Source organism: Tubulanus polymorphus, chromosome 9, assembly GCF_964204645.1.
Source record: "Tubulanus polymorphus chromosome 9, tnTubPoly1.2, whole genome shotgun sequence".
NCBI lineage: Eukaryota > Metazoa > Nemertea > Palaeonemertea > Tubulaniformes > Tubulanidae > Tubulanus > Tubulanus polymorphus.
The window spans coordinates 13405514-13433252 of NC_134033.1; the positions used below are offsets into that span (position 1 = coordinate 13405514).

General features: G+C 41.3%; 6 protein-coding genes across 8 annotated transcripts in view; 2 read left to right on the forward strand and 4 right to left on the reverse strand.

Moving 5' to 3' along the window:
• Nucleotides 1–2708, reverse strand: part of LOC141911361 (uncharacterized) — a 30983-nt gene extending 28275 nt beyond the window's left edge. For all 3 annotated transcript variants that reach the window (XM_074802361.1, XM_074802360.1, XM_074802359.1), the window contains exon 1: nucleotides 645–2708. In XM_074802361.1, coding sequence (XP_074658462.1) covers nucleotides 645–2413 — 1769 coding nt within the window. In that variant the 5' untranslated portion in view covers nucleotides 2414–2708. The remainder of the gene's footprint in view (nucleotides 1–644) is intronic.
• Nucleotides 2709–4057: 1349 nt separating this feature from the next.
• LOC141911367 (uncharacterized) lies at nucleotides 4058–8496 on the forward strand. Its single transcript, XM_074802368.1, has 6 exons — nucleotides 4058–4156; nucleotides 5336–5487; nucleotides 6363–6503; nucleotides 6591–6768; nucleotides 7034–7264; nucleotides 7852–8496. The coding sequence occupies exons 2-6, from the start codon at nucleotides 5344–5346 to the stop codon at nucleotides 7935–7937; spliced, it is 780 nt and encodes a 259-aa protein (XP_074658469.1). The 5' UTR covers nucleotides 4058–4156; nucleotides 5336–5343; the 3' UTR covers nucleotides 7938–8496.
• LOC141911365 (cysteine protease ATG4B-like) lies at nucleotides 8462–15644 on the reverse strand. Its single transcript, XM_074802366.1, has 11 exons — nucleotides 15482–15644; nucleotides 14758–14871; nucleotides 14601–14672; nucleotides 14027–14125; nucleotides 13697–13798; nucleotides 12040–12112; nucleotides 11804–11883; nucleotides 11006–11223; nucleotides 10309–10533; nucleotides 9846–10008; nucleotides 8462–9482 (listed from the first exon to the last, which is right to left on the reverse strand). Exons 1-11 carry the CDS (start codon nucleotides 15513–15515, stop codon nucleotides 9424–9426), a joined length of 1239 nt encoding a protein of 412 aa, XP_074658467.1. The 5' UTR covers nucleotides 15516–15644; the 3' UTR covers nucleotides 8462–9423.
• A 225-nt stretch (nucleotides 15645–15869) lies between these two features.
• LOC141911366 (ras-related GTP-binding protein A) lies at nucleotides 15870–19559 on the forward strand. Its single transcript, XM_074802367.1, has 8 exons — nucleotides 15870–16011; nucleotides 16442–16495; nucleotides 16587–16686; nucleotides 16834–16900; nucleotides 17004–17226; nucleotides 17643–17861; nucleotides 18382–18589; nucleotides 18903–19559. The coding sequence occupies exons 2-8, from the start codon at nucleotides 16484–16486 to the stop codon at nucleotides 18992–18994; spliced, it is 921 nt and encodes a 306-aa protein (XP_074658468.1). The 5' UTR covers nucleotides 15870–16011; nucleotides 16442–16483; the 3' UTR covers nucleotides 18995–19559.
• Nucleotides 19560–19776: 217 nt separating this feature from the next.
• On the reverse strand, nucleotides 19777–23948 carry LOC141911364 (uncharacterized). The gene is made up of 9 exons (XM_074802365.1): nucleotides 23145–23948; nucleotides 22942–23063; nucleotides 22792–22853; nucleotides 22528–22718; nucleotides 22249–22444; nucleotides 21921–22094; nucleotides 21727–21841; nucleotides 21335–21556; nucleotides 19777–21255 (listed from the first exon to the last, which is right to left on the reverse strand). Exons 1-9 carry the CDS (start codon nucleotides 23611–23613, stop codon nucleotides 21166–21168), a joined length of 1641 nt encoding a protein of 546 aa, XP_074658466.1. The 5' UTR covers nucleotides 23614–23948; the 3' UTR covers nucleotides 19777–21165.
• Nucleotides 23949–24883: 935 nt separating this feature from the next.
• On the reverse strand, nucleotides 24884–26706 carry LOC141910569 (uncharacterized). Its single transcript, XM_074801261.1, has 3 exons — nucleotides 26467–26706; nucleotides 25123–25536; nucleotides 24884–25030 (listed from the first exon to the last, which is right to left on the reverse strand). Exons 1-3 carry the CDS (start codon nucleotides 26695–26697, stop codon nucleotides 24884–24886), a joined length of 792 nt encoding a protein of 263 aa, XP_074657362.1. The 5' UTR covers nucleotides 26698–26706.
• Between the last annotated feature and the right edge of the window lie 1033 nt (nucleotides 26707–27739).

Genomic DNA, 27739 nt, shown 5'->3' on the forward strand with positions numbered 1-27739 from the left:
AGTAGAAAATGTGAAGGAAAAATAGAGTACTATTGCTTTCCTCTAGATAATATAGCGAACTAACATCTGTGCTAACCTGGAACAAAAGTATGCATTTATGCAGACAAAAGCTAAGCCAGTGTTGCATTCCTAATCTGTAACAAAAACTTAATAATTCCTTGATAGAAGAGTTTCCTCAATGAAATTAAGTCAGATGAAACAAAATGATCCGAACCACCACGTAATTATAGTATTCCAGAATAAGGTAAAACGTTTTAAGATTGTATTTCTAAGCAGTCCCACAGTCAGTCAAAAATGAATCTGAAAACTCGGCATCAGTCTATGAGTCTCAATTCAATTCAGGACATAAGAAATGGTAACAAATTTTTAAAAGGTTTAAAATAAGTTCCTAACTTCTCCGATAAAGGTAGTCATTAGTGCCGAGTAAAGCCGCGCCCGGGCCTCTACATAGTCACTCGCCAAGGGTGGCGTTTAACCCCGAGTCAAGCCGTATAGTCGCTACACCCCTTCAAACTAGGTAATAAACTACTGCTCCGGTTTGATTTACCCCCTGGGTTTACGGATAAATGTTGCCCTCTCTGATATCACCTCACAGATAATGCCCTAGACTTATCCCGAAATGGGTAAGCCTGAAAACAACATACCTTTCTTCCTTATCATCCTTCGTATCGCTGTCTTTCTTCGGACTACCGAGCGCTTCTGGAATGCCGACCATGCTCTCCAACAAATGAGCCGAACTGAGCGAGCCGCCGGTAGCGCCCATTAAAGCCTCCATCGATAACACCGATTGTTTTTCGGAACTACCTCCTGCGGCTCCTCCGCTCGCGCCGGTCGTGAATGCGCTCATATCGACGTTCAGATTGTTCACGTTAACGGTCGTCTGCTGCGATTGTTCGCTCGATTCGTTCAACGACGCGATCTTATCGCGTAACGACGCCAGCGCGCTCGTACCCGGGTTGGAATGAACGTATTCTAAAAGTTCTTTCAGTTGGTCCGGCGTCGACGGCAACATCTGCTCGAAACCGACGCCGCCTTGAGGCGGATTATTCGCCATCTTCGCCGACGTCTGGCCTCCTCCGCCGGTTTTCGACTGTTCTTGTTGCTGAGGTACTTGCAGATTCTGTTGCGGGTTATTATTCTTGGTCATGGATGCTTTGCTACTTTCCGAGTCGCCCGGTATCTGACTAGCGAGGCCGGTGTTCGAATTCACCGGAACGGCAACCGCCGGACTCGGACTGCCGGCGTTCGCGTTGTGCTGTTGTTGTTGCGCGGCGGATATATCTTGTTTCGTGACGCTCGTCTTTTTCGCGATATCCGCGACCGAAGACGAAGCGCTGACGTATTCGACCGAATTCGAATTGCTAACATTCACCGACGTGCCGGATAAATGACCGGCATCCGATGTAGAAACAGTCACCGTAGTCGGTTTATTGTAAACAGTCTCACCGCCGGAAGGTTGCGCCGACTGACTGGCACCGAGTACGGAATTACTATCGCCGCTGTTTAGAGCGTAATCTTGAAGACTCGTTTGCGTCGTGAAGACGACGTCTGACGGCCGGACGGACGCCCCGTGCGCGTTCGTGTACAATTCACAATTCTGTTGGGTATAATCGGGCGTCGTTATCGGAATAAAATCGCTAACGTTAGTTAATGTTTTCGATTGAGATATATAATCGGCAACCGAATTCGACTGATGATTCGGTCCGTTCTGGTAACCTACACCGGCGCCACCGTCGGCTAGATTGTTCACATCCAACGCCGGAACTATTATCACATGTTCGCAGTCAGTAAACGCGGGTAAATTCGTGAGGAGCGGATTCTTACTCGGATCGTCGACGCCGTGAACGAAATGAATCGAACTCGACGCGCTTGAATTACCCGACCCGCCGACCTCGCGATCGGTATCCATTCCGCCGCGACTCTCGCTACTCTTATCGGACGGCGGGTCGAAAAAATCGAAACACACCCAGCGTCCACGTTTGAACGGTTCTTTGCTCTCGATTTTCACGACTCGGAATCGAGATTGAGGGTCGGCAACAGCCGTCGACGGCTTGCTACCGAGTTGCAGCGTATCTTCCGACGACGGATCCAATTCCATGTCGGTCGTCTTCGACCAATCTAAAATCTCCGAACTGATATCCTCGGTATGAGTATCGTCGAGATCGTCCATACTGTCGGCGTCCGGGTCGTCGCGGAGATGTTCTAACGCGACGGCTCCACGCGTCGTCACGCTCGTTATTTGAAAAGCGCTACGTTTCTTCGTCGTCGCTTCGAGTAGGTGTTTATTTTGACTGAAGAATCGTTCTTCGTTCTCTCGAATCTGATCGACGAAAGGGACACCTTGACCTTCGATAGTGGTGTTTGCCGCCATTTTTTCAGATTCTGGTCTTCTACCGAGTGGTATATCAGCCATAGGATACGACTAGAAATGCCAACAATTCTGAAGACCTACCTTTACGAGCGAGTGAAGCCTTGCGTGGATGTTATTCCGATGGCGATTGATAATGGATGATGGCTTCTCTCCACCCCACACACTGATACGCGTTTTCTCACCCAATGTCAGTGTATTCTCGCTGCACCAATTCCATTTCCAAATGCTGTAGTATTTCAGTGTCACACAGGTTCAAACTCCGATAATCCGTCGTCGATATTAGGGACAAATTGTAAAAATCTTGTTTTCTTCATGTGTTAGAGGCGAACCTTTTCACTGAAACTTGCAGACACTAGTTCGTAGGCGTCAGATTATCGGTGACGTCACTGTAACGTTTCGGGAAACAATAACATTAGCACGTGTAGGTTCACGAGACGTGTATATTTTTAGGTTTTAAGACACGAATGGTTGCAGTGTCAAAAATAGACTTGTCGTATCCTATTTTGATTTGTATAATTTATCAAACTATGAAAATATATTTTGGATTAGAGCTCATTAACGCGCGGTTCCGGTCATGTCTAGTGACGTATCGACATTCGTGTCTAGGATCTAATAATGACCAGCTAAAGCTAGCAGCCATTTTGTAAGTGATGCATTGTGGGAATGGAATTACCTCATATTTCCGGTGGGTTCGTCTGCTAAAATGTCAACCACAACCTACCGAAACAGGGTTATATTTCTGATTGCATCCACAAATATGTCTCCGTGATGCTGATGAAAAAAGCTATAAACAATTCAAATAAATCGGGATTCGAACTCAAAATTTGATCTTGCAATTTTAGTACTGGATGAAATGTAAAAGGAATTTTCGTTTCGTTTTCCGAAGTTCAATTAATTTTGAGCAATCTACAATCTTGCTAACCTGTATCATATGTATATTTCTAATTTTCTATGTCTCGTAATTTCTTTCTGGAGAATTTGTAAAGGTCCCCGCCGCGCATCTTGGGGACGGGGACTTCGTGAGTTTCTTTATCGCACAGAACGTTACGTTACTCATATTGTTATTATAACAAAGACTGTACTTACTTTGTTTTTTTTTCGCCGAATTTTCTGTAGTTTTTTTCCCACAGAAAACTATCGAGATTCGAACTCTAATCTTGCCAAAACGAGGAAACCAGACATTGACAAAAAATTAAAAAATTATTTCCTGACGTTAATCCCGAGTTTGCAATTACGTTTTCTTTGTTTTGAGTATTTCTGTGAGTTATTTGCTAACAGAAATCTAACCTAGACTATATTTTTGACAAATCTAAGTCCCTGGTGAAATTGCAAAATAAAGCGCGTCTCCCGAGGACAGGAAATTTGGACTTTTTCTGGAATGCTTTTTCTCGTTGTTCAGGCCTTACCTAGGCCTATATACTTTTTTCCGGAGAAAAATGAATACCTTAATGTATTCTGTTATGAGGCTTTTGTTCAACTTGATGTGATTTGACTAAAAGGAAGGGCGATTGATGTTGCTTTAAACTTTTATCAAGTGCATGGCGAGTATAAATTCATCTCGCAATTTTTATTCATGATAATTTAATGAACCCTCAACGTTTGTCTATATAAATAAATCCATTACGCTGACAAATATAATTGCTGTCAACGCGCGACAGTAAACGCGCGCTCGTGGTTTCCAGTCAGGGCTGTTTGTAGTGGTAGGTCGTAGCAACGGCTGGTTTTACTGGGATATATATCATAGGAAATCTACCCACCGTTCTAGAGGATTATTCTCAAAGAAAGGTATTGCTTTTTGAACTAATGCGCAAAATGATTACTCGATCAAAATGTTCATTGTTTTAGCGGCTTAACGCAAGGGTATATTCACGGATGACTGCACAAAATTATTTTTGAATACGTTAAGTTCTCAATGCATGATACATGTATAGCAATACCGGTAATGGCGGCAAAGATAATAAAGTAAATCGATATTCTGTTTTAAAAAATGACCGCGTTTACGTAGGACTTCTTGTATATACAGTGTAAGTCTGTATATTATATAAAGAGGATGTAGGCATTTCCCGATTTCAGGAGATACATCATAATTTCTAATGTCTATGCGCTCGTAGAACCGAATCTACTAAGCCGGAATTTGGGTTTATTGCCATGAGTGCGAGGAATGATAAGCGTACGCCAAAATTAAAAATGTGTATTTAATCTATGGATATCAGCCTGACAAGATTTTTTTCGCACCAGTGTTCGCCGTATGAAAATGTATGTTGTGTGTGTGTGTAAATGTTCTAGAATAAAACCGCCTTTCACCGTGAAGTGATGTTTGTTCGCGTTTAGAAACGACAAAGAAAACTCGTTTCCAATTCTACAATGATTTGACGAGCTCGAATTTTATCACGATTTCTAAAAATTACCATTTGCATTCAAAATAAAGTATTCAAAAACAGAAATTCATTACATTCGCTGTTATTCCAACTGACATCGAGTTTTTATTCGTCAAATTCTTTACATATATATGCATAATTTTCAACGGATTGGTAGCTCTGAAGGCCTAACAGATAACAGATTCATGGGTGGATCCAGGAATTTGGGCAGAGGGGACCAAGCGCGCAGTTTTTTCCCAGGTATATTTAGATACAATTTATATCAAGGAAAAATGTATTCATAAACATTTGTGCATTACATACAGTAATTTCTGGTAGACACCGAAACAGAAATCGATACAGATTTAAATTGTGGTTAGTTCCATCATTAATATGATTCAGAACATTTTCGAACACGGAGCAGGGGGTCGAGACCCGCTAAAACCCCCCTTTGTCCGCCCCTGTGATTTCTGATGTTTTTCCCATTCCCGCCCGCATCGGGACTCATTTCATCATTGAACTCAAAATAAGTTTTCATGACGCCACATCATACTCCTAAACAAGTCGTCTTTTGGCCATAATGGCTACTCATCTATTATATTTACAGTAACAACAATGTCTCGACACGTGGCTACACAGGTTTATGAGGACGAAAGTCGTTTGACATCTCATCGAGGAAGCGTAAATGGTGACGAGTGCGGCTCGGTCAGCTCATACGGGCACAAACACGAACACAAAACCGCCGCCGAATGTTTCAGGGTATGCACGTATTCATTTTACTTATATATACCTCGAAAAATTGATAAAGACTAGTCTTTATGAATTTTTGATACCTCGAATAGTTGAGTTTTGTTTTCAAAGAAAGTAGAATACGTAAACACAATCATATTGATTTAATGAGAACGGCTAGTGGGGTTCCTATAGAATCCAATTCGTATCTTCGGTGTTTTTATTTCTAATGGTCGGTATAGTTTATTTTCAATCAATACCTTTAAGTGGCTTCACAAACATGTGATTTAGGCTTCAAATCATTATATGATCGATAAGGATTGTGTGTGAACTTGTTTGAATTTTTTAACCATCATTCTAAAACTGCCACGGAAAGAACCCCTTCCCGTAAGATATCAGCTGTACGGGGACATTTCTTCTAACATTTGAATTTTATACACACATTTTCAATAAAACTCAGAATCGTCACGAAATTATATTACAGTGAATCCGGGGATATATTTGCGCCAAAATCTAACACGTATCCAACACAACAGTCCAATAATCTTTTTCGCAGGGACTTATCACAATATTGACACTGAATGGATAAAACCAGTATCAATGACCAACCCCTGCAGTATCCCTATATATATATGTAGTTAGTTACCTAATCGGCGGTGGTAAACTTTTATAGTCTGTTTATAGCTTTTACCAACTTTACGTGGAATGGTTTGTGATAATACCCGATCGTGAAACTAAACCGCAGACTACCCTGTATCACAGTTGCAGGGATACTGGTGCCCCGATCATTGGTCTCATACATAATCAAGTTCCTGTGATATTTTTGGCTTCGTTATTGTAACAATTCATTTCTTAAATTTCTAAGATGCCGTCGTTTTTCGTGTATTTTTTGTTGTTGACTGTAGCCACCGACGAGGCAGACGGACGAAGTGCTGGTAATCATCTTATTCGGTTCGTCATACTACAATAGATTCAGGAACTCCGTCATTCGAGAAAGATCGATCATCAAGAACTACGGCGGTCAGATCGTCGGTATCTCAGCCGAGGTATCACCGAGCTTATATACAACACAAAGTTTTATACATTGTGCGAATAATAAAAAAATTCTAACTGGATTGATTGCTTATTTTCAGACAACAGTCGAGGAGGGAAACTGGCCGAAAGATAAGGCTATGGGTTTGCTGAAGTTTCGAAGTTTAAAGGACGCACGTATGTGGTCTGTATGTGACCCGATATGCAAGCAACAGGATTGGTTGGACAGCGTCGATGTGGTTGTAATTCCGCTTTATCAGCCTATGAATCCTATCAGAGGCACGCATTTATTCCGATTACAGTTTAACAACCGGTGTAATATTCGATACCAATTGTTTCTCCTAAATCGGCCCGGGTTATTTTGTAAATCGCAATCAAATTTGTAATCAGTTCATTTCTATTGCAGCCGGGTCTGTAATTGTTAGCTTAATAAAAATTAATAATACAGGCTATAGTTAGGTGGCCGGCCAGATCAACTTTTAAGCAGGAGAAACAAGGTATCAATTTTTAGCCTAATATACGTTTATAACATTATACATTACAGATGATAACAGAGTATTTATCGAGTTGGTTGACGTAGGAGTTCAAGACGCTGATACCTTCTACAAAGGTTATCTAGGACCAGCAATTTCTATTTTGGCCGAAACCAAAGGAAAGAATATTTCGAACTGCGAAAGTGGTGAAACGGTGAAATTTCGCGGACTATGGGAACCGGGTCACGTGATCATACATCAATGGGATAACCACACCGATTTTAGGTGTTTCTACGATTCCGGTATGTACTGCTTGCTCAAACCTGGTTAAACCCTGCCATTCTAGTGCCCGTTCATTAGATCAAGAACATACTTCATTTTGCCCTATGCAAATTAACACATATAAACACGTATACGTATATGATATACACATACATTTTCAAAAAATAGTATTAACCTCGATCACCTAACTCGACATACTGGGCGAACTTCGGTTTTCGTATTCGGTAGTCGTCGACAACCTAACGCGCTGGGAACATCTTGGAACTAGGTCTGAACTACAGCGACCGTGGCTCAGTTGCGTGGTTCCTGTGAGCAATTATCTAGTTAGATAATTGCTCGTAGGTGGTTCCTACTTCTGGACCATAGTTCCGACTAACTGACATGACATTCGGTTTCATTTGGTACGCAAATAGTCGACTTAACTGAAGTTCGCCCCAGGAGCGCGGTTCTAGTTAAGCGAGGTCCGAGTTGAGGAATGGAAGAAATATGTCGGAAGTCAGAAAATAGTTTTTCGCTTTTTGTCCGAGTTCGGTGTGTTATAACTGATTGTTATAACTGATTACACATTTATTTTCTACAATCATCGACGCAGGTTAATCTCTTTCAGATGCATACAGAGATTACAAAAAATGTCGCCAGTCTGCTACTGAATCATCGGTGATCACGTGTGAACTCGTGGCTGTTATGCAATAAACTGCGGGGGATGACGAGTTCAATGGTCGCAGGTGCCACTCGTATTAAACTCGTCAGCTGTGTATTACAAATTACCCGCTCGTCTCGTGAATTACGGTAGAACCTCGTTACAACACGGTCCAGTTTCACGAAAAAGTTCAACTCAAAAAATCTTTGTTTTTACGGTCCTTTTGGTTACTTCACGTTTTCGGATCAAACCTTAAATGTTTTCAGCTTAAAACTTTTTTCCGTGGAACGGGACCCAGAAAATACGCTCATTCATACTGATAGTTCGTTATATCCAGTATGAAATCATTAGAATTATGCTATTCGGGAGGATATTATATTCTAGGTTTGTAATAACCGATAAATCGGTATCCGAGGTGGTTATAACGGGGTTCCACTCCGTATCTGTATCCGTCCTCTCAAAATATTGTTAATTAAGTAAAGTTGACAAAGTAATTCTTCACAATAACGTTTTCTATTTTTGTTAAATAAACGAATTACGAAAGAAAAAGAATTATCGATCAACTTTGAAAGATTTATGTATTTATCGACACAAAATTCAATAAAAGTAATGTTTAGAATTCACAACAGTATTTTCATTTATTTACAATTTTTGTACAAGCAAGTATATAATATTATGGTACAATATATATCTCTGGCTTTTCACAGTTCAAACGATACTTTTCAGTTTGTCTCAATTAAGTCCCTCAATACTAAAACTCAGCCCATTTAGATATTCCAGAAACACGTTTCCACGTTTTCGGTTTCCGATGAGCACACTGCATATGCACGATGTTTAAAAAATATTTGACAATTGAAATATATAATCATCGTATCTACATCATACTGGTTCATAGAATTACAGCAAAATAAACTGAAATAAGAAGTGTGAAGTATTACAGCGAAAGCACAGGTGTTATATAATTACTGAGTGTCACAATGAACGTATCAATCGGTCAAGATTTTAGTTTCACTAATACAGTGTATATTCAAAACCAGTTCATCGTTTTTACATAAGTAGTTATTTAGATGTATAGCAATATAAGTACTATACGATAATATTGTATTGGTACATTTAGTTATTGACATTTTTACAAAAATTGAGTACGCATACCTTTACAATAAATACATGCCGTGCTCGGTTTAACTGTGTTGCAGGTACAAGTATCTGTGTTGCAGATACGCTATACTTCCTACGAAAGTTTGGAACAGTAATCTTATTAAATGTACTTCACTTCAACGTCGATTACAATTATCTTAATACTCCATATATTCACGGACTCTATTCGTTTTTAGAGTCCAAAATCTATATTTACAACTGAATCACAAAAAAGGTACACGTAGTAGTTCTATTGAGAAATAAGCACCGTTTAACACATTCAATCATTCAATCAAATTCTCACGACACAGATCGATCACCACTGTTTAATATTGCACAGCTCCTAATTCACACGTATCACAATATAGTCTGATCACCATGTAATCGCCTCGTTGATCCTTATCATAACAGTTCAAATTCTTCATCCGTGTCATAATGCCTCTCATCAACATAGGTGAACTCTACAAAAAAAAAAACAAACGTTGCTCAACCAAAATGTGTACGAATGATAGATATCTATTTACAAATACAATCAACCCCCGATATACTGCCCTCCCATTCACCGACACCTCTGCCTACCGCCAGGTTTTCTCGATGTACATCTCTATACAAATACATAGTAAACACCCCCGATATACCACCATACTCTCTATACCGCCAAAACCGTTCTGCACCGATATGGGCGGTATATCGAGGGTCGACTGTACAACTAGCTTCCAGAAAAATAGATGTTTGCAAATGATATACGGTAAATAAAATTGACACTGAAAATTAATCCCCCTCCAAATTAATGCCGTTTCTCTTTGTTAAGTTTAAATACAAACCTGTCTTAGTACCGGACTGGTCAGGATAGGGCTCAAACGGAGGCCAGTGTCCCGGTCTGGTCTGATGAATCTCAAACATCGGCGTCTTCCTCGGGTTTACAACGTGCAACATCAAATCCCGACATAAACTATCGAAATCTTCCTCAGTGCCGCAATAAAAACCCTGCAAACAATACATTTCATACGTTACAAATCAAATAATATCGGTAAACCTAACCCGGGATTCCAACTCATCTCCAATACAGAAAACTGAGTACAGTTGAACCTCGTTAATACGATTCTGTTTAAGAGACTGATAATTTCCAGCATGTCGCAGCCAACATGTTTATATCTATCATGATTCAAATACAAAATCCGTTTAATACAACAATTTCAGATTCGCATTAACGAGGTAAAGGGGAAAATAGCAAATTATAGTTTTGGCACCGCAGTAACCGTTCAGTTTGGTTCAGATAAGACTTACTAAAGCTATGGATGGATCCAACAACGTGATCTTCATACGACTCGCAAATTGACAGTGATATGATTCATCATTATCTTTTGTATCGGATGAGAACAGATTCGCAACGGGTTGAGTAGTATGTGGGTCCAGGTAGATAAGTTCATCGCCGACGTGGCCAATAAACCAGTGCGCATGGTTCGGCTTGCCGCCGATTATACCGACCGATTGAGGAAGGGTGAATGTATACTAGAAAGAGACAAAACAAACGTCTGTCGATTTTGAGGATGAAATACGGTTGATGTATTAAGGTTTCCAGGAAATGTTTCACGGTTCATACAGAAATTTCAGTTTCCATACCTATGCCAACCTAGAACAGGCAATGTGGGCCCATTCAAAGAAAATGAGTGCCAATTATCAATACCACTGATAAAGTGTTTTCATAAAGATTTTTATCAAATGTGTAATGGCTATGAACAATGCCTTATCTAGAAAGTGACAACTTCCTGTTGTCGTGATCAAAATTGTTGTTAATAAGACAATTAGGCATAAAATTCTAAATAGAAGGAAATTTTATTTCAAGACCATTTTTGACTCCCCATACAGAAAAAACAAAATTTCCATAGCTTTTAATAAAAGGGCCCGGAAAAAGTCCCATTTTCAAAAACTTGTAAGAACCCTGTGTCATTTTTGGTGCATATACGAGATAAATAAACCTCACCTTTACGCTTTCTACATAAACTGAATTCATCTCTGATAATCCGAGACGTAAAGGGACGATTAGAAACAGAGGTCGCCACGATGATTTATGCGTCGCGCCGACGTATAGGTCACCGTTAGTTACACCGGAACGCTTCGATATTGTTTTCGCTCGTCGATCAACAGTATGATTGACGACGACATCGTCAGGCGTGTTCGGATGTGACTTGCACATCAGTTCTACAAGAGAAATTGTAATAATTCATCGAAAATGAAAATATGGTCGCGGGTTGAATGTAATCTTCAATATCTCTCACAGTAGAGTCCTACTCAGTACTGGAGTACTTCGTAAACCTCTCAAGTCTGTGATGATGAAATAATATTTATTTAGCGCCAATTTGACTGATTCAATGTTCAAAGTAATCCAGTACACAGGCATGTTTTAAAGAGTCTTTTGAATCTTTCCAAATCAGGTTCATGACGAATGTTTGTGGATAAAGCATTCTCTAGGGTGGGAGCAAGAAATGTGAAAGATTGTCCGACAAAGAAACTATGTTTTGGTGTAATAAGCAAATTGTCCGATCGAGATCTTAGTTGATGAACAGGTGAATATTTGGGAGAAGTTTGCTGCAGAGTCAATCAGGAGCCAATCCATGGTAGCTCTTGAAAGTGAGCAGCAACAGTTTAAATTCTGTGAATTTTACTGATAATCCTTTGGAAACACCTTTATTTCGCTGATTCTCAACTCAATGAAATAGTTTAATTCCCAACTGAAGGAAGTGTATCAATGTACCTGAATTTTTTGACAGTTAAAACTTACTAATATCATCGATGATTACTGTATTGTCTAAAGCGACATGAATCGATAATGAACTCCATTCATCATAAACAGATAATTTTCTGCAAAAGAAAATGAAATGATTGGCTATTAGTTGAAGAGTAAGTCAGCTACTGGAAAACAGATTTCAATTGATCAAATGACACAGTGATATCAATTCAGATTGATTGCGTTGTTATTCATTTAATTTGCTATCAATGAAAGACAACGTAACTTACTTTAAAACCTGAGCAACTGTATTTGGTCCGAACCACTGGCCTACTGATTTACCTTCTGACACACCCATAGATGCTGGAAAATATTACAGAATACAATGAAACTCACCTCAATTGAAACTTGATGGGACAGCTCATTGTTCAGAGCTTTGTCATAACTGAAACTTGATGGGACGGCTCATTGTTCAGAGCTTTGTCATAACTGAAACTTGATGGGGTGGCTCATTGTTCAGAGCTTTGTCATAACTGAAACTTGATGGGACCGCTCATTGTTCAGAGCTTTGTCACAACTAAAACTTGATGGGACGGCTCATTGTTTAGAGCTTTGTCATAACTGAAACTTGATGGGACAGCTCATTGTTCAGAGCTTTGTCATAACTGAAACTTGATGGGACAGCTCATTGTTCAGAGCTTTGTCACAACTGAAACTTGATGGGACGGCTCATTGTTCAGAGCTTTGTCACAACTGAAACTTGATGGGACAGCTCATTGTTCAGAGCTTTGTCACAACTGAAACTTGATGGGACGGCTCATTGTTCAGAGCTTTGTCACAACTGAAACTTGATGGGACGGCTCATTGTTCAGAGCTTTGTCACAACTGAAACTTGATGGGACGGCTCATTGTTCAGAGCTTTGTCACAACTGAAACTTGATGGGACGGCTCATTGTTCAGAGCTTTGTCACAACTGAAACCTGATGGGACGGCTCATTGTTCAGAGCTTTGTCATAACTGAAACTTGATGGGACGGCTCATTGTTCAGAGCTTTGTCACAACTGAAACTTGATGGGACAGCTCATTGTTCAGAGCTTTGTCACAACTGAAACTTGATGGGACGGCTCATTGTTCAGAGCTTTGTCACAACTGAAACTTGATGGGACGGCTCATTGTTCAGAGCTTTGTCACAACTGAAACTTGATGGGACGGCTCATTGTTCAGAGCTTTGTCACAACTGAAACTTGATGGGACAGCTCATTGTTCAGAGCTTTGTCACAACTGAAACTTGATGGGACGGCTCATTGTTCAGAGCTTTGTCACAACTGAAACTTGATGGGACGGCTCATTGTTCAGAGCTTTGTCACAACTGAAACTTGATGGGACAGCTCATGGTTCAGAGCTTTGTGACAACTGAAACTTGATGGGACGGCTCATTGTTCAGAGCTTTGTGACAACTGAAACTTGATGGGACAGCTCATTGTTCAGAGCTTTGTCACAACTGAAACCTGATGGGACAGCTCATTGTTCAGAGCTTTGTCACAACTGAAACTTGATGCGACGGCTCATTGTTCAGAGCTTTGTAACAACTGAAACTTGATGGGACAGCTCATTGTTCAGAGCTTTGTCACAACTGAAACTTGATGGGACGGCTCATTGTTCAGAGCTTTGTAACAACTGAAACTTGATGGGACAGCTCATTGTTCAGAGCTTTGTCACAACTGAAACTTGATGCGACGGCTCATTGTTCAGAGCTTTGTAACAACTGAAACTTGATGGGACAGCTCATTGTTCAGAGCTTTGTCACAACTGAAACTTGATGGGACGGCTCATTGTTCAGAGCTTTGTAACAACTGAAACTTGATGGGACAGCTCATTGTTCAGATAAGCTCAAGTTGAATTTACATGACTGTATTCTAACTGGAGCCAAAAAGTAATGGTACTCACCGATCTGATGTATGGAATAATAAGCTCCTTTAACATCTTGAAATAGGCGTAATATATCGAGATATTTACCAGTCGAAAGGTTTTTATGGATCCATCGCCAATCTGAAATAAGAGCCATCGCTTATTATACAGTGACATTGCTCACAGGAAATATCGGCCATGTAGGTCTAAGATCCACTGGTCTCCAGCACAGGAAACCAAGCAAATTCTGCTCAAACATACAACCCTGCCTAAATGATAAAATAGCAATATCTAAGATTGTAATGGCCACTGAATGATTGATACCAACTTAAACTCCAATGCAATCAACATATCAAACTGTAAAGATACCTCTTCCTAGATGTCTGTTAACCAAAGCTTGCGCTAATATCATTTGTCCGCATCGAAGCATACATCCCCATCCTGCATCCGTCGTTGGACCAGTACCACCTGTAAAACGGAGTAGATTAAATCAGGTAGGTCTTTCAGCATCAGGAAGCAAGTTTAACCACAATCAGATTTGAAGGGATTTCATCGCATTTCAACATTGTCAATGCCACAAATATGGGCCAATTTCATTGATTTGAAAAAATGCTCCCAACGTAGCAGAGCTTGTGTCACTGAACCATATCATCGCTCAGAGTGGAAATGTCAATATTTTACAACAATCCTAAATTCAATTCTTAGGATCCTGCGGCCAGTTGCATAGTCATGGCTTAGACTTAAGACCAGTCTAAGACCCGCTTAGTTCTATAGCCAATCTAACAACTTGAGACCAGTCTTAAGATTTAAGACCACTTTTGGACTTAAGTTACGACTGTGAAACAGGCCCCTGGGGTTAGAGTTTAGATTCTGAACCTCAGCTATACCGGTATGCAACATGTGCCCTCGAAAGGTCACCAATGTTAAGGTATGTAATACTAACCAATAGGACTGAATCCTTTTCTGTATGTTAACCATATTTTTGAGAGAATATCGTTTCGTAGCTCCTCGCGATCTGAAATTAATCGATATGAATCAGAATGTTGGCAGGTAATACTGGATGATTCACACAGTAAGCTACCTTCTTTTAAACCCCTTACCATAGAGAGCGCTGTAACATTTTCCTAATATATAAACGGGATCTTCGGTCTGGGGAAAATCCTCATATTCCAAACCACCTCCACTTTCATATGTCAGAACCGAATGTATTGAGGCTAAAATAGAGGAGGTTGAATCTCTAAAAAAAAGGGATCTTCCACAGGGGCAGATTTAATAATCATAATGATCAGTTATTCGCTTGTAAAGCGTAGAACTATTGAAAATAATCTCTGTGCTTTATTTAATACATCACATGAGAAAATAAAAGACATTTTAAAACAAACCATGAAAACGTCAAGGATAGTTTAAAAAATAAACCAATTTGGAAAAATGAGTTTTTAGTTCGGATTTAAAACAATGAACTGATGGGCATTCCCTAATTAACAGGGGAAGGGAATTCCATAGACTTAGTGCATAATTTATGTTTTATTAAAACATAAAAGCCCTAGAGCCACAAACGAGTTTAAGAAACATGAACAGCAAAGCCAAAGGGAGCCAATCTTTGTATGTTAATTTTTGACAACTCCTTTCATCTTTCTGTAGGTTCTGGTTGATCTACCCTTTTGCTACTAATTTTTTTTACAGCCTTGTGAGGTTGTAAGAGGATTAATCACTCAAATCAACCTAAACTCTTTCCCCTTGACAACGTTTGAGGTGAAAAATTTAACCACCACCACGATTGATTTAAATTGAATTTGTTTGAGTTTCGACACATATTTAGATTACCAGACATCATATTTGGGTTGATTCCCAGCGCCATTAGCTGCACTAACTATCACAGATTATCCTCGCTTATTGTTTGAAAGAAAAACAAATGTCGAAACAATTATAGCATGAATCATGTGAATTGGGCGACTTTGGTTTATTCGAGTCGCATATCTGTCAAAGAGTGACCCGTACGCTGGCGCCATCTGTATTTACATTCGCTTGCCAGGGATTGTAGCCGACCTTACCCTGGCAAGTGGATTGACAATGGGGTGAAATGAATTAGAAACGAATTCAAAATGATATAAATTTGAAAAAAATAGATTTGAATCTAAACATTACTTACAGATGAATATAGTTGTTTTTTTTAATTTAATGGATTGATATTTTGTGGGATTCGAACCCTCGCAAGTGTAGAGGAGATTGACATTTTAGTCAACTGACTCTTCTCGGCACTGGACTCTACTGACAGGAGCTGGAAAATTATTCTGTGTATATAGTGTATTAGCGGTTTGACAGTTAAGAATAGGCTCCATACTAATTGATTGGAGGTAAGGTGGATTGGGGCTAATTGTGGACTATCATTATTAAACTAAAAAACATCGATCCACGTGTAACTCTAACTTGTTTGTGAGTTGTTTGTTCATGTTGTAATGCATTTTATCAGTGTTTGTATGTAGCCCTCTACATGTCAGTTGTAAATCGAAGGCCAGAACAAGAAGGGCAAGGAGGTTAAGTTTTGGCAAGGTTTAAGATAAGCAATATGTCAGTGATGTTACCCACTCCTCCACTACGTGCTGTTTCTAGTTTTTCGTGGCTCGATGGATGAATTGAGGAGGCACATCAAAACTTTTTTGTTGCATTAAATGCTAGCTATGACAGTAAATAAATGCACATTTGACGTTGGTACTGGGAACTAGCTTTGCACAGAGATCAAACCATTTTGTAAAAAGTAGTTTTTTCCTATTTACTTGTTTCCAGACATTAATTGAGATCATTTGGTGATTCAGTCTTAACATCAGGATGAAGAAGAAGGTAAGCTGATATTCATTCTCGAGACATTACCAATCGTTACGATCCGGTTCTCAAATCTAGCATGTTATTGTTGTTACATTCTCTCTTTTAGGTATTACTGATGGGAAAAAGTGGGTCTGGCAAGACCAGTATGCGATCGATTATATTTGCGAACTATATCGCTCGCGATACCAGACGTCTAGGCGCTACAAGTGAGTAGGTCGTAAATCAAAGAGTTTCCAGACTTTTTGGAGAGCATATTTGAATTTTGAAGGGTGTAGACCAATCCACCCCTCTAAATCCGCCCTTGTGTTGAGTGTGGGCTAATGTCAATGAACATTGACTCTGTTTCTTTTTAGTCGATGTTGAGCATTGTCACGTTCGATTCCTTGGAAATTTAGTGTTGAATTTATGGGATTGTGGTGGGTAAGTACTGGCAGTATGTATCGGCCAGATCGTACTAAGCCATAGATGTATTTTTCATTTCTAGCTGATAAAACCTGATATGGCTAAAATTTGTATATTGCAGACAAGAAGCCTTCATGGAAAACTACTTCGCTAGTCAACGAGACAATATATTCCGTAATGTTGAAGTACTGATTTACGTGTTTGACGTAGAAAGTCGCGAATTGGAAAAAGACATGCATTATTATCAATCGTGCTTGGAGGCGATTCTTCAGAATTCACCAGACGCCAAAGTATTTTGCCTCGTGCATAAAATGGATTTAGTTCAAGAAGACCAGAGAGATATAGTGAGTTGACCGATTTGGAATCGATCTCGTGACCTGAAGGTTTATATTCATTTTTGCTACAGTGTAACCTCGTTACAGCGAACTTCATGGGACTAGAAAATATGTTTGTTATAATAACCGATAGTTCGTTAAATCCAGCATGAAATTAATCAAATTTGTATCCGGAGTTAGTTATAACAAGGTTATAATGTAAATGAATGTTGTTCATGGTATCCATCGGGCAAGTGTCTGTCTATAATTCAATTTAAGAAAAAGCCACATTTTCGATAGAAAACTGAGAGCGTTGAAAACTGAGCCTAAACTGAAAGGATTATGTCGAACTCAAAACGTCAATTCAATGCTTAAGTTACCTGCCTATACTACTAAGGTATATATACTATACTTTATCACGGCTTTTCATTATATTTCGTTCATAGATATTCAAAGAACGGGAAGAAGATTTACGACGTTTGTCTAAACCGCTGGAGTGCACGTGCTTCGCGACGTCGATATGGGATGAAACGTTGTACAAGGCTTGGTCTTCCATTGTCTATCTGCTAATTCCTAACGTTCAACAACTAGAAACTAATCTGACGAACTTTGCCAACATTCTCGATGCCGACGAGGTTCTCTTGTTTGAGAGAGCTACATTTTTAGTGAGTTATTCTTCTAATCTATCACAATACACGTTGAGTCTACAGTAATACTGTCATAGCTGGGATGGTTGTTATGTCGACTTATCCAAATGATGACTGATTACTTCCCGAAAGTGCTGGAGATAACTTGAAAATGTTCCACCCCAGTGTGTTGAATAACGAATGTACCGCTAAAGTGCATCTACACCGCAGTGCGGTGTATTGTTAGTTACTATTATTTCACTGGGTGTTTGACAGGTACTGCTATCCTTCAGTAGATATAGATACTACCGGTAATTATTAATACTATCAATACACCACGCAGTGCAGTGTACTAGCCATACAGCACCGATTTATACACCACCGCACTGTATCGTAGATGCACTGAAAGGGTTTTAAATAATGTGATTACTTATCCGAGGATGACTTCACTGAGTCTGATTGTAGTAGTACCAGTACCCAGCAGAACCACTTAGGCCACGTAAGCCTAGTACGTATTTCCTGACGTGAAAATGTTAATCCCAGATTTTCTGTATTTCAGGTTATTTCACATTGTCAGAGGAAGCCGCATAAAGACGTTCATCGATTTGAGAAAATCAGCAATATAATTAAACAGTTCAAGTTGAGCTGCAGTAAACTTGCCGCTTCGTTCCAGAGTATGGAAGTTCGAAACTCGATCTTCGCGGCGTTCATCGATATATTTACCTCGAACACGTACGTCATGGTTATTATGTCGGACCCCAGTATACGTAAGTAAATCTTGGTCTATCTTGTGGGAAGGGAATGAACGAGGTGCTGACACTCCCCGGATAGTGCCACAAAACACTGGGTCATTCGTAGTGAAAATCAGTTCATTTTCGATGAAATTTTAACTTGATTTTTAGGCTGCCAAATCCAAAATTTATGAAACAAGGATAGATGTAATATTCACTTTTTCTTCATTCGGCGTTTGACATAGATTTCACTGAAAAATGATTTACTGATGCGAAAAATAGACTCGAATAGACTCACAGTAGCGTTGCCGGTATCCCATTCGTATTCTAAAACCTGATTTCATTTTAGCATCTGCTGCCACGCTGATCAACATCAAGAATGCGCGAAAACATTTCGAGAAATTGGAACGAATCGATCAAGGCCATTTGGGATCGAGATAGATGATCATCCGTCGTTATTTATAGCGGAATAAACACTTTTAAAATTCGTGAGTCAGCGTAAGGCAATCGCCGTGACGCACGACGTGAAAGACTTCAACAATACTCGAGATTCGCTCAAACGTTTTTTATCGCTGATAATGAAAATCGTGGTGATGATTTATATTCAATATGTAAATTGATTTCACTCTCAGAATATGTTGGAGACATTAATCGAACTTAGCATCGTCAATTACGATGAATTCTGTGCTGAATGAAATACTGTAGATCCTGGTTTATTATGACAGCTCCTCATTACACATGGTATTTTATATGAATTAATGTTCGAATGGACGATACTATCCTGATTAGAGGTGGATTAAGCAGAGTTTACCGCAGTTTAATTCTAGATACAATCATGTTCGTTGAGTTGTATATATATATATCTGTCTCGGTGGAATTTATGAATTTGATTGCAGTAATTATAAAAGACAACTAGAGCTGCAAACTCATAGTAACGTTATATATACATTGTATATTATGTTAACTAGGTACCTGAGATATTTGCTTACGCTCTATTTTTCTAATACACGTAAAAATTCTATTGAAATTTATTATTTTTCTCTCAATTGTTTGTATTATGGTTCGTTTCTTTGTTTTGGAATTTCGTCGCTTGGATCTTGGTTTTCCAAGACTAACCCTATTGGATTATTCATGATGATTATGTGATAATATTATCGAAAATGAATTATATGAATATGGGTCAAAGTTATTTCAAATTGAATTGACCGGTAAACTAGCCGCAATATTGATGACGTAGCGAATTATAATAAAACACGAAACTTTATTAAATAGAAAATATAGTCACGAAATATATTGAATTACAGAATGAACCCTGAAATTGTGTATAATCGTTATTTTGAAACGTCAATATGATTACGTAGTGCACACTATCGATCGACTCGCACAGTACTAAATAACACATAGCCGTAGTATCAATTGTATAAAGACATTGTTGTCACGTGGTTATTAAAAACATAAGAAAACAAAAAAAAAAACAAAACATTAACACTTTATAACAATAAATCAGAATGTGGAATTTTAGTATTATGTATCAACATTTTCTGATAACGGGATACTTATTGCATTAGACCCATTGCAGCCCTGAAGGGTCCATCTCGTGACAACGCCATATAATTACGTAACTATCAATACAATTAGTGATTTCAGGGTCACCAGAAATGTGTGAACGACCATAAGGCATATTATCAAAAATACATTAGGCTGAAAAAAACACGATACCTTGTTTCTCATAATGGGTCGGGTCATTTTGTAAACTACAATACAATTTGTAATCAAAACTGCCGGGTCTGCTATGGTTAGCGTTTTATGATATGAAAAAAGTAATGTACAGGGTAGATAGGCGGGCTACCGGGGAAACTTACAACGTACATGTATCAAATTTTCTAGCCTTCTAAGATGAATTTTTTGCTATGTACTACTAGTCTTCAACCGTCAGTGCTGGTTCCACAAAGGTCGTCACGTTAAAAAGGCGTTCCACGTTCCTATTCAGCCCGTGGAAAAAACGCGTACAGGAACATATGAACGTCTACATGTAGTACACAACACAGACAAGAATGGACGGTATTTTGAAGTATATGCAACTTTGAATTGGAAATTAATGACAAACATTTTCATTTACAATCGATCACAGTAAAACTCGCATTAGAATCTTTGGTCATGTAATATTTTAGATACAGGGTAGAAATAGTGATATTGTGGCCATTAAGCTATCTAAACTTTCTAAACAAGACAAATTATTTTGATGATTTTGTTCTTGAACTAATTTGGTGTGCATTTTATTGAATGTCTCCCTCAGAATTGAGAGCAATGAAATGGGAGTTCTTTGATCGTTTCTATTACCGTTTACAATTTACTCGATGTATACGCATTCATTGGGGATAGAAAAATCTGCACTTCTTACGGACGAGTTTGTCTCCTCGGAAATCATGATATAAACATAATACTGTTACGAAAAAAGATAATTGAAACAAGATATGTATAACAATTAACAGAAAAGACTAGAAGTCTGACATAACTTCTAGTTTTCACGAAATTTAGGCCTGTCACGGATTGGGCAAATACAACAAGCTTCATAATCGCACGTCTAGTACGTCTTCAAAGACTAGATCAATCTATATTGTATTCGTATCCGCTTCATCCTTCTCCAGGCGAAACAGTCCTCCAGGTTTGGGGGGCGAAACTTTGGGCCTCTTAATTTTGAACTGGAAAGAAATGAAAAAGGTGTAAATACCTGTCATCGGCATCGTCAGGTGTTAATACCTGTTTCATCCTGTTTCATACCTGTTCCTTTCTATCCACCGAAGAAGATTCCACCCCACCAAACAGAGTATCGAAATAGTTATACATATCGGAATCGGCGTCATCGTCGATTTCACGGGGTAACGAAGGTGAAGGTCGTCGTGTTTGGCGTGACGATGCCATAGAGTACCACGAAAAACGACTGAACGACATCCGGCCCATATCGCGTTCCAGCGATAAACTGCTTGCATCCGTATTGACATGCTTTGAAAAATAGAAGGATAAAAACGGACGTGTATTTTTAAGGCTGTTATTAAAAGCTCATTTAAGCACATATAGATTACGCACTGGAGACAAATGCCACAAAAGGCATCGACAAAATTACTCAAAACTGAATCGAAATACATGTATATCTTATTACAAAATTTACACACCAACGGCAGATTGTAACGACCTGTAGTGGAAAGTTGAGGTCTGGGAATTCTTGTTTCTTCATTGATTTGTCTCCAGAATAATGCTTCCACGGAAAGTGGATCCCGATGAAGGTTACTGAAACAAAACCGATTAATAGGTTATACGTAGATAACATTTAAAAGAAACATTGCTATCAAAATAGAATGATGGTCACCTGGATTGTTGTCGTTTCTTCCTACGTCGTACGAAAATGATGATAACAGTAAATATGATGGCAATTAGTAGAACACCGAAAACTGCACCGAGAGAAATGGCTATCACGTTCTGTTCTGATGAGGCAACTACAGATTGAGCGGAACACTCAGATCCTGTATATGATTCGTTACATCTGCAAATTATACAAATAATCGATGATAAATAGACGGAGGTGATTAATGAACCCCAGAATGCCCGTAGAAAATTATGCTTAAATTCAATCATAATAAATCACGAATTGCTTTGATCAATGATTATTGAATTCCTGATCAAGCCGATCAACTTACACACAGTACGGTTCACCAGACGCATGGGACGTATAGCATGCACCGTTTCCGCTACATGTGACTCCGTAACATCTATCTTCGCATTTTATATTCAATTGTGTTGATCTATTTGCGGGGTTGGCACACTTATATCCGAGCGGACATAGTGCCGGATTTACACGATAACACGGATCAATCGGATTCGATTTGTGTGACTCTACGAATCAAGATAATGAATAACGATAACATAATATATTTTGATCGCACATCGTGTAATTAAAAGCTGTCGAAAAAACTTACTGATGAAATTTTTTTTCGTCCAATTCCTGTCAACCTTATACTGTTCGATACTGAAGTTATTACTAATAAGCCTTGGTAATACTTTATTATCGAGGTATTCAATAAGATTGACATTATCGTTATCCTTAAGATACCTCAGCAAAACTGATGTGTTATACTCAACAATGTATTGATAAATAACGCTTCCATTCCTGCCAAGAACAGAAAATTTATGTGTCAGTAGTAAACCAAGAATAGATCTACAAATGAAATGTATCCACTTACGATAATCCTAACGTAACAATTCTCGATATAGGTGGACTTAAACCAAAGTGTTCATTTCCTACCTGAAATTTTTAGAAAGGGAGTAAACCGAACAGCGAAAGTGGCTTATTAGATAAATTCATTTTAAAATCACAAAATAAGAAAACTCACCGCATGTCGTGCAATGTGCTCCAAAACATCAAACTCTCTTGATGTGTTGTCCGAAAAAGCTGGATTCCAGGAACGATTGATCTTTACAGAGAATGGCCCGACGCTAGTTGTTTGTAAGTAACCTGAATTCAAAGAGCCGTAGATGTTTTGAATACTTATTAGTTAAGTAAAATGCAATTCATCATGATTCTACCAGTACTAACTTTTATCTGATATCGGTACATAGCGAGGACTAGGTGTTTGTGTGTCCACCATAGTGGAGCTGAGAGTCGAAAATGAAGTAGACGAATCGGTTGGTGTGGAACTCTCGGTGCTCATCGAGGAAACTACCGTAGTTGAGCTGACAATCGAGGATGAAGTAGACGAAGCCGTTGTGAAGGTCGTATCGGTGCTTGCCGATGTCGATGTGTCTACCGTGGTGGATGTGTCAGTCGAGAACGAAGTAGACGAATCCGTTGCTGATGTCGTCTTGGTTCTTGCCGATGTCGATGTGTCTTCCGTTGTGGAGCTGGCAGTCGAGGACGAAGTAGACGAATCCGTTGGTGATGTCGTCACGGGGCTCGCCGATGTCGATGTGTAAACCGTAGTGGAGCTGACAGTCGAGGTTGAAATAGACGAATCTGTTGCTGATGTCGTCTCGGAACTCGCCGATGTCGATGTGTCTACTACCATGGTGGATGTATCAGTCGAGGACGATGTAGACAAATCCGTTGTTGAGGCCGTCTCTGTGCTCACCGAGGTTGATGTGTCCACCGTAGTGGAGGTGTCAGTCGAGGACGAAGTAGACGAATCTGTTGGTGATGTAGTCTCGATGCGCAACGAGGTAGATATGTCTAACGTTGTTGAGCTGACAGTCGAAGATGAAGTAGACGAATCCGCTGGCGATGTCGTATCGGTGCTTGCCGAGGTCGATGTGTCTACCGTAGTGGAGGTGTCAGCCGAGGACGAAGTAGACGAATCCGTTGTGAAGGTCGTATCGGTACTCGCCGATGTCGATGTGTCTCCCGTAGTGGAGGTGTCAGTCGGCGACGAAGTAGACGAATCCGTTGGTGATGTCGTCACAGTGCTCGCCGAGGTCGATGTGTCTACCGCAGTGGAGGTGTCAGTCGAGGACGAAGTAGACGAATCCGTTGGAGATGTCGTCTCGGTGCTTGCCGATGTCGATGTGTCTACCGTAGTGGAGCTGAAAGTCGAGGATGAAGTAGACGAATCCGTTGGTGATGTCGTCTCGGTGCTCACCGAGGTCGATGTGTCTACCGTAGTGGAGGTGTCAGTCGATGACGAAGTAGACGAATCCGTTGGTGTTGTCGTCTCGATGCTCACCGAGGTCGATGTGTCTACCGTAGTGGATATGTCAGTCGAGGACGAAGTAGACGTATCCGTTGCTGATGTCGTCTCGGTGCTCGACGAGGTCGATGTGTCTACCGTAGTTGAGCTGACAGTCGAGGACGAAGTAGACAAATCCGTTGTTAAGGTCGTATCGGTACTCGCCGAGGTCGATGTGTCTACCATAGTGGAGCTGACAGTCGAGGATGAAGTCGACGAATCCGTTGGTGTTGTCGTCTCGGTGCTCACCGATGTCGAAGTGTCTACCGTAGTTGATGTGTCAGTCGAGGATGAAGTAGACGAATCCATTGGAGATGTCGTCTTAGTGCTCACCGATGTCGATGTGTCTACCGTAGTGGATGCGTCAGTCGCGGATGAAGTAGACGAATCCGTTGGTGATGTCGTATCGGTATTCGCCGAGGTCGATGTGTCTACCGTAGTGGATGTGTCAGTCGAGGATGTAGTCGACGAATCCGTTGGTGATGTCGTATCGGTACTCGCCGAGGTCGATGTGTCTACCGTAGTGGAGGTGTCAGTCGAGTATGAAGTAGTCGAATCCGTTGGTGATGTCGTCACGGTGCTCGCCGACGTCGATGTGTCTACCGTGGTAAAGGTGTCAGTCGAAGACGAAGTAGACGAATCTGTTGTTAAGGTCGTATCGGTTCTCGCCGATGTCGATCTGGTCATCGAAGTGGGGCTGGTAGTTGAGGACGATGTAAATGAATCCGCTGATGAGGTCGACTCGGTGCTCGACGAGGTAGATCTGTCTATCGCAGAGGATGTGTCAGGTGAGGACGAAATTGACGAATCCGTTGGTGATGTCGTCTCGGTGCTCGCCGAGGTCGATGTGTCTACCGTAGTGGATGTGTCAGTCGAGGACGAAGTAGACGAATCCGTTGGTGATGTTGTCTCGGTGCTCGCCGATGTCGATGTATCTTTCGTAGTGGAGCTGACAGTCGAGGACGAAGTTGACAAATCCGTTGTCAAGGTCGTATCGGTACTCGCCGAGGTCGATGTGTCTACCGTAGTGGAGCTGACAGTCGAGGATGCAGTCGACGAATCCGTTGGTGTTGTCGTCTCGGTGCTCGCCGAGGTCGATGTGTCTACCGTAGTGGATGTGTCAGTCGAGGATGAAGTAGACAAATCCGTTGGTGATGTCGTATCGATACTCGCCGAGGTCGATGTGTCTACCGTAGTGGAGCTGACAGTCGAGGATGTAGTCGACGAATCCGTTGGTGATGTCGTCTCGGTGCTCGCCGATGTCGATGTGTCTACCGTAGTTGATGTGTCAGTCGAGGATGAAGTAGACGAATCCGTTGGTGATGTCGTGTCGGTGCTCGCCGAGGTCGATGTGTCTACCGTAGTGGAGGTGTCAGTCGAGGACGAAGTCGACGAATCCGTTGTTAAGGTCGTATCGGTGCTCGCCGAGGTCGATGTGTCTACCGTAGTGGAGGTGTCAGTCGACGACGAAGTAGAAAAATCCATTGTTAAGGTCGTATCGGTAATCGCCGAGGTCGAAGTATCTGCCGAAGTGGATGTGTCAGTCGAGGACGAAGTAGACGAATCCGTTGCTGATGTCGTCTCGGTGCTCGCCGATGTCGATGTGTCTACCGTAGTGGCGGTGTAAGTTGAGGATGAAGTAGACGAATCCGATGGTGATGTCGTCTCAGTGCTCGCCGATGTCGATGTGTCTACCGAAGAGGCGCTGACAGTCGAGGATGAAGTAGACGAATCCGTTGGTGATGTCGTCACGGTGCTCGCCGAAGTCGAAGTGTCTACCGTAGTGGAGGTGTCAGTCGAGGACGAAGTAGTCGAATCCGTTGGTGTTGTCGTTTCGGTGCTCACCGAGGTCGATGAGTCTACCGTAGTGGAGGTTTCAGTCGAGGACGAAGTAGACGATTCCGTTGCTGATGTCGTCTCGATGCTCGACGAGGTAGATGTGTCTACCGTAGTGGAGGTGTCAGTCGTGGACGAAGTTGACGAATCCGTTGGTGATGTCGTAACAGTGCTCGCCGAGGTCGATGTGTCTACCGTAGTGGAGGTGTCAGTCGAGGACGAAGTAGACGAATCCGTTGGTGATGTCGTCTCGGTGCTCGCCGATGTCGATGTGTCTACCGTAGTGGAGCTGAAAGTCGAGGATGAAGTAGACGAATCCGTTGGTGATGTCGTATCGGTGCTCACCGAGGTCGATGTGTCTACCGTAGTGGAGGTGTCAGTCGACGACGAAGTAGAAAAATCCGTTGGTAAGGTCGTATCGGTAATCGCCGAGGTCGAAGTATCTGCCGTAGTTGTGTCAGTCGAGGACGAAGTAGACGAATCCGTTGCTGATATCGACCCGGTGCTCGACGAGATAGATGTGTCTACCGTAGTTGAGCTGACAGTCGAGGACGAAGTAGACAAATCCGTTGTTAAGGTCGTATCGGTGCTCATCGAGGTCGATGTCTCTCCCGTAGTGGAGGTGTCAGTCGAGGACGAGGTAGACGAATCCGTTGTTAAGGTCGTATCGGTGCTCGCCGAGGTCGATGTGTCTACCGTAGTGGAAGTGTCAGTTGGGGACGAAGTAAACGAATCCGTTGGTGATGTCGTCACAGTGCTCGCCGAGGTTGATGTGTCTACCGTAGTGGAGGTGTCAGTCGAGGATAAAGTAGACGAATCCGTTGGAGATGTCGTCTCGGTGCTCACCGAGGTCGATGTGTCTACCGTAGTGGAGGTGTCAGTCGATGACGAAGTAGACGAATCCGTTGGTGATGTCGTCTCGGTGCTCGCTGAGGTCGAGGTGTCTACCGTAGAGGCGCTGACAGTCGAGGATGAAGTAGACGAATCCGTTGGTGATGTCGTCACGGTTCTTGCCGAGGTCGAAGTTTCTACCGTAGAGGCGCTGACAGTCGAAGATGAAGTAGAAAAATCCGTTGGTGATGTCGTCACGGTGCTCGCCGAGGTCGATGTGTCTACCGTAGTGGAGGTGTCAGTCGAGGACGAAGTCGACGAATCCGTTGTTAAGGTCGTATCGGTGCTCGCCGAGGTCGATGTGTCTACCGTAGTGGAGGTGTCAGTCGACGACGAAGTAGAAAAATCCGTTGTTAAGGTCGTATCGGTAAGCGCCGAGGTCGAAGTGTCTACCGTAGTGGATGTGTCAGTCGAGGACGAAGTAGACGAATCCGTTGCTGATGTCTTCCTGGTGCTCGACGAGGTAGATGTGTCTACCATAGTCGAGCTGACAGTCGAGGATGAAGTCGACGAATCCGTTGGTGTTGTCGTCTCGGTGCTCACCGAGGTCGATGTGTCTACCGTAGTTGATGTGTCAGTCGAGGATGAAGTAGACGAATCCGTTGGTGATGTCGTCTCAGTGCTCGCCGATGTCGATGTGTCTACCGATGAGGCGCTGACAGTCGAGGATGAAGTAGACGAATCCGTTGGTGATGTCGTCACGGTGCTCGCCGAGGTCGAAGTGTCTACCGTAGTGGAGGTGTCA

Excerpts from the sequence above, each read along its gene's own strand:
- LOC141911367 (XM_074802368.1), top strand. The coding sequence starts at position 5,344 with ATGTCTCGACACGTGGCTACACAGGTTTATGAGGACGAAAGTCGTTTG. Across the intron at positions 5,488-6,362 it reads CCGCCGCCGAATGTTTCAGG|CCACCGACGAGGCAGACGGA; the intron begins GTATGCACGTAT and ends TGTTGACTGTAG. Across the intron at positions 6,504-6,590 it reads TCGTCGGTATCTCAGCCGAG|ACAACAGTCGAGGAGGGAAA; the intron begins GTATCACCGAGC and ends GCTTATTTTCAG.
- LOC141911365 (XM_074802366.1), bottom strand. The coding sequence starts at position 15,515 with ATGGCGCTGGGAATCAACCCAAATATGATGTCTG. Across the intron at positions 12,113-13,696 it reads TTATTCCATACATCAGATCG|CATCTATGGGTGTGTCAGAA; the intron begins GTGAGTACCATT and ends AATATTTTCCAG. Across the intron at positions 9,483-9,845 it reads CCAGTCCGGTACTAAGACAG|AGTTCACCTATGTTGATGAG; the intron begins GTTTGTATTTAA and ends TTTTTTTTGTAG.
- LOC141911366 (XM_074802367.1), top strand. Across the intron at positions 17,862-18,381 it reads TTGAGAGAGCTACATTTTTA|GTTATTTCACATTGTCAGAG; the intron begins GTGAGTTATTCT and ends TCTGTATTTCAG. Across the intron at positions 18,590-18,902 it reads TATGTCGGACCCCAGTATAC|CATCTGCTGCCACGCTGATC; the intron begins GTAAGTAAATCT and ends ATTTCATTTTAG.
- LOC141911364 (XM_074802365.1), bottom strand. The coding sequence starts at position 23,613 with ATGGTAGTAGACACATCGACATCGGCGAGTTCCGAGACGACATCAGCA. Across the intron at positions 22,445-22,527 it reads GACGAAAAAAAATTTCATCA|AGTCACACAAATCGAATCCG; the intron begins GTAAGTTTTTTC and ends CTTGATTCGTAG. Across the intron at positions 21,842-21,920 it reads AAGAAACGACAACAATCCAG|TAACCTTCATCGGGATCCAC; the intron begins GTGACCATCATT and ends GTTTTGTTTCAG.
- LOC141910569 (XM_074801261.1), bottom strand. The coding sequence starts at position 26,697 with ATGAGCACCGATACGACCTTAACAACGGATTTGTCTACTTCGTCCTCG. Across the intron at positions 25,537-26,466 it reads CGACTGACACCTCCACTACG|ACATCGACATCGGCGAGCAC; the intron begins GTAGACACATCG and ends ACTACGGTAGAC. Across the intron at positions 25,031-25,122 it reads CGACTGACACATCCACTACG|ATCTACCTCGTCGAGCACCG; the intron begins GTAGACACATCG and ends TGCGATAGACAG.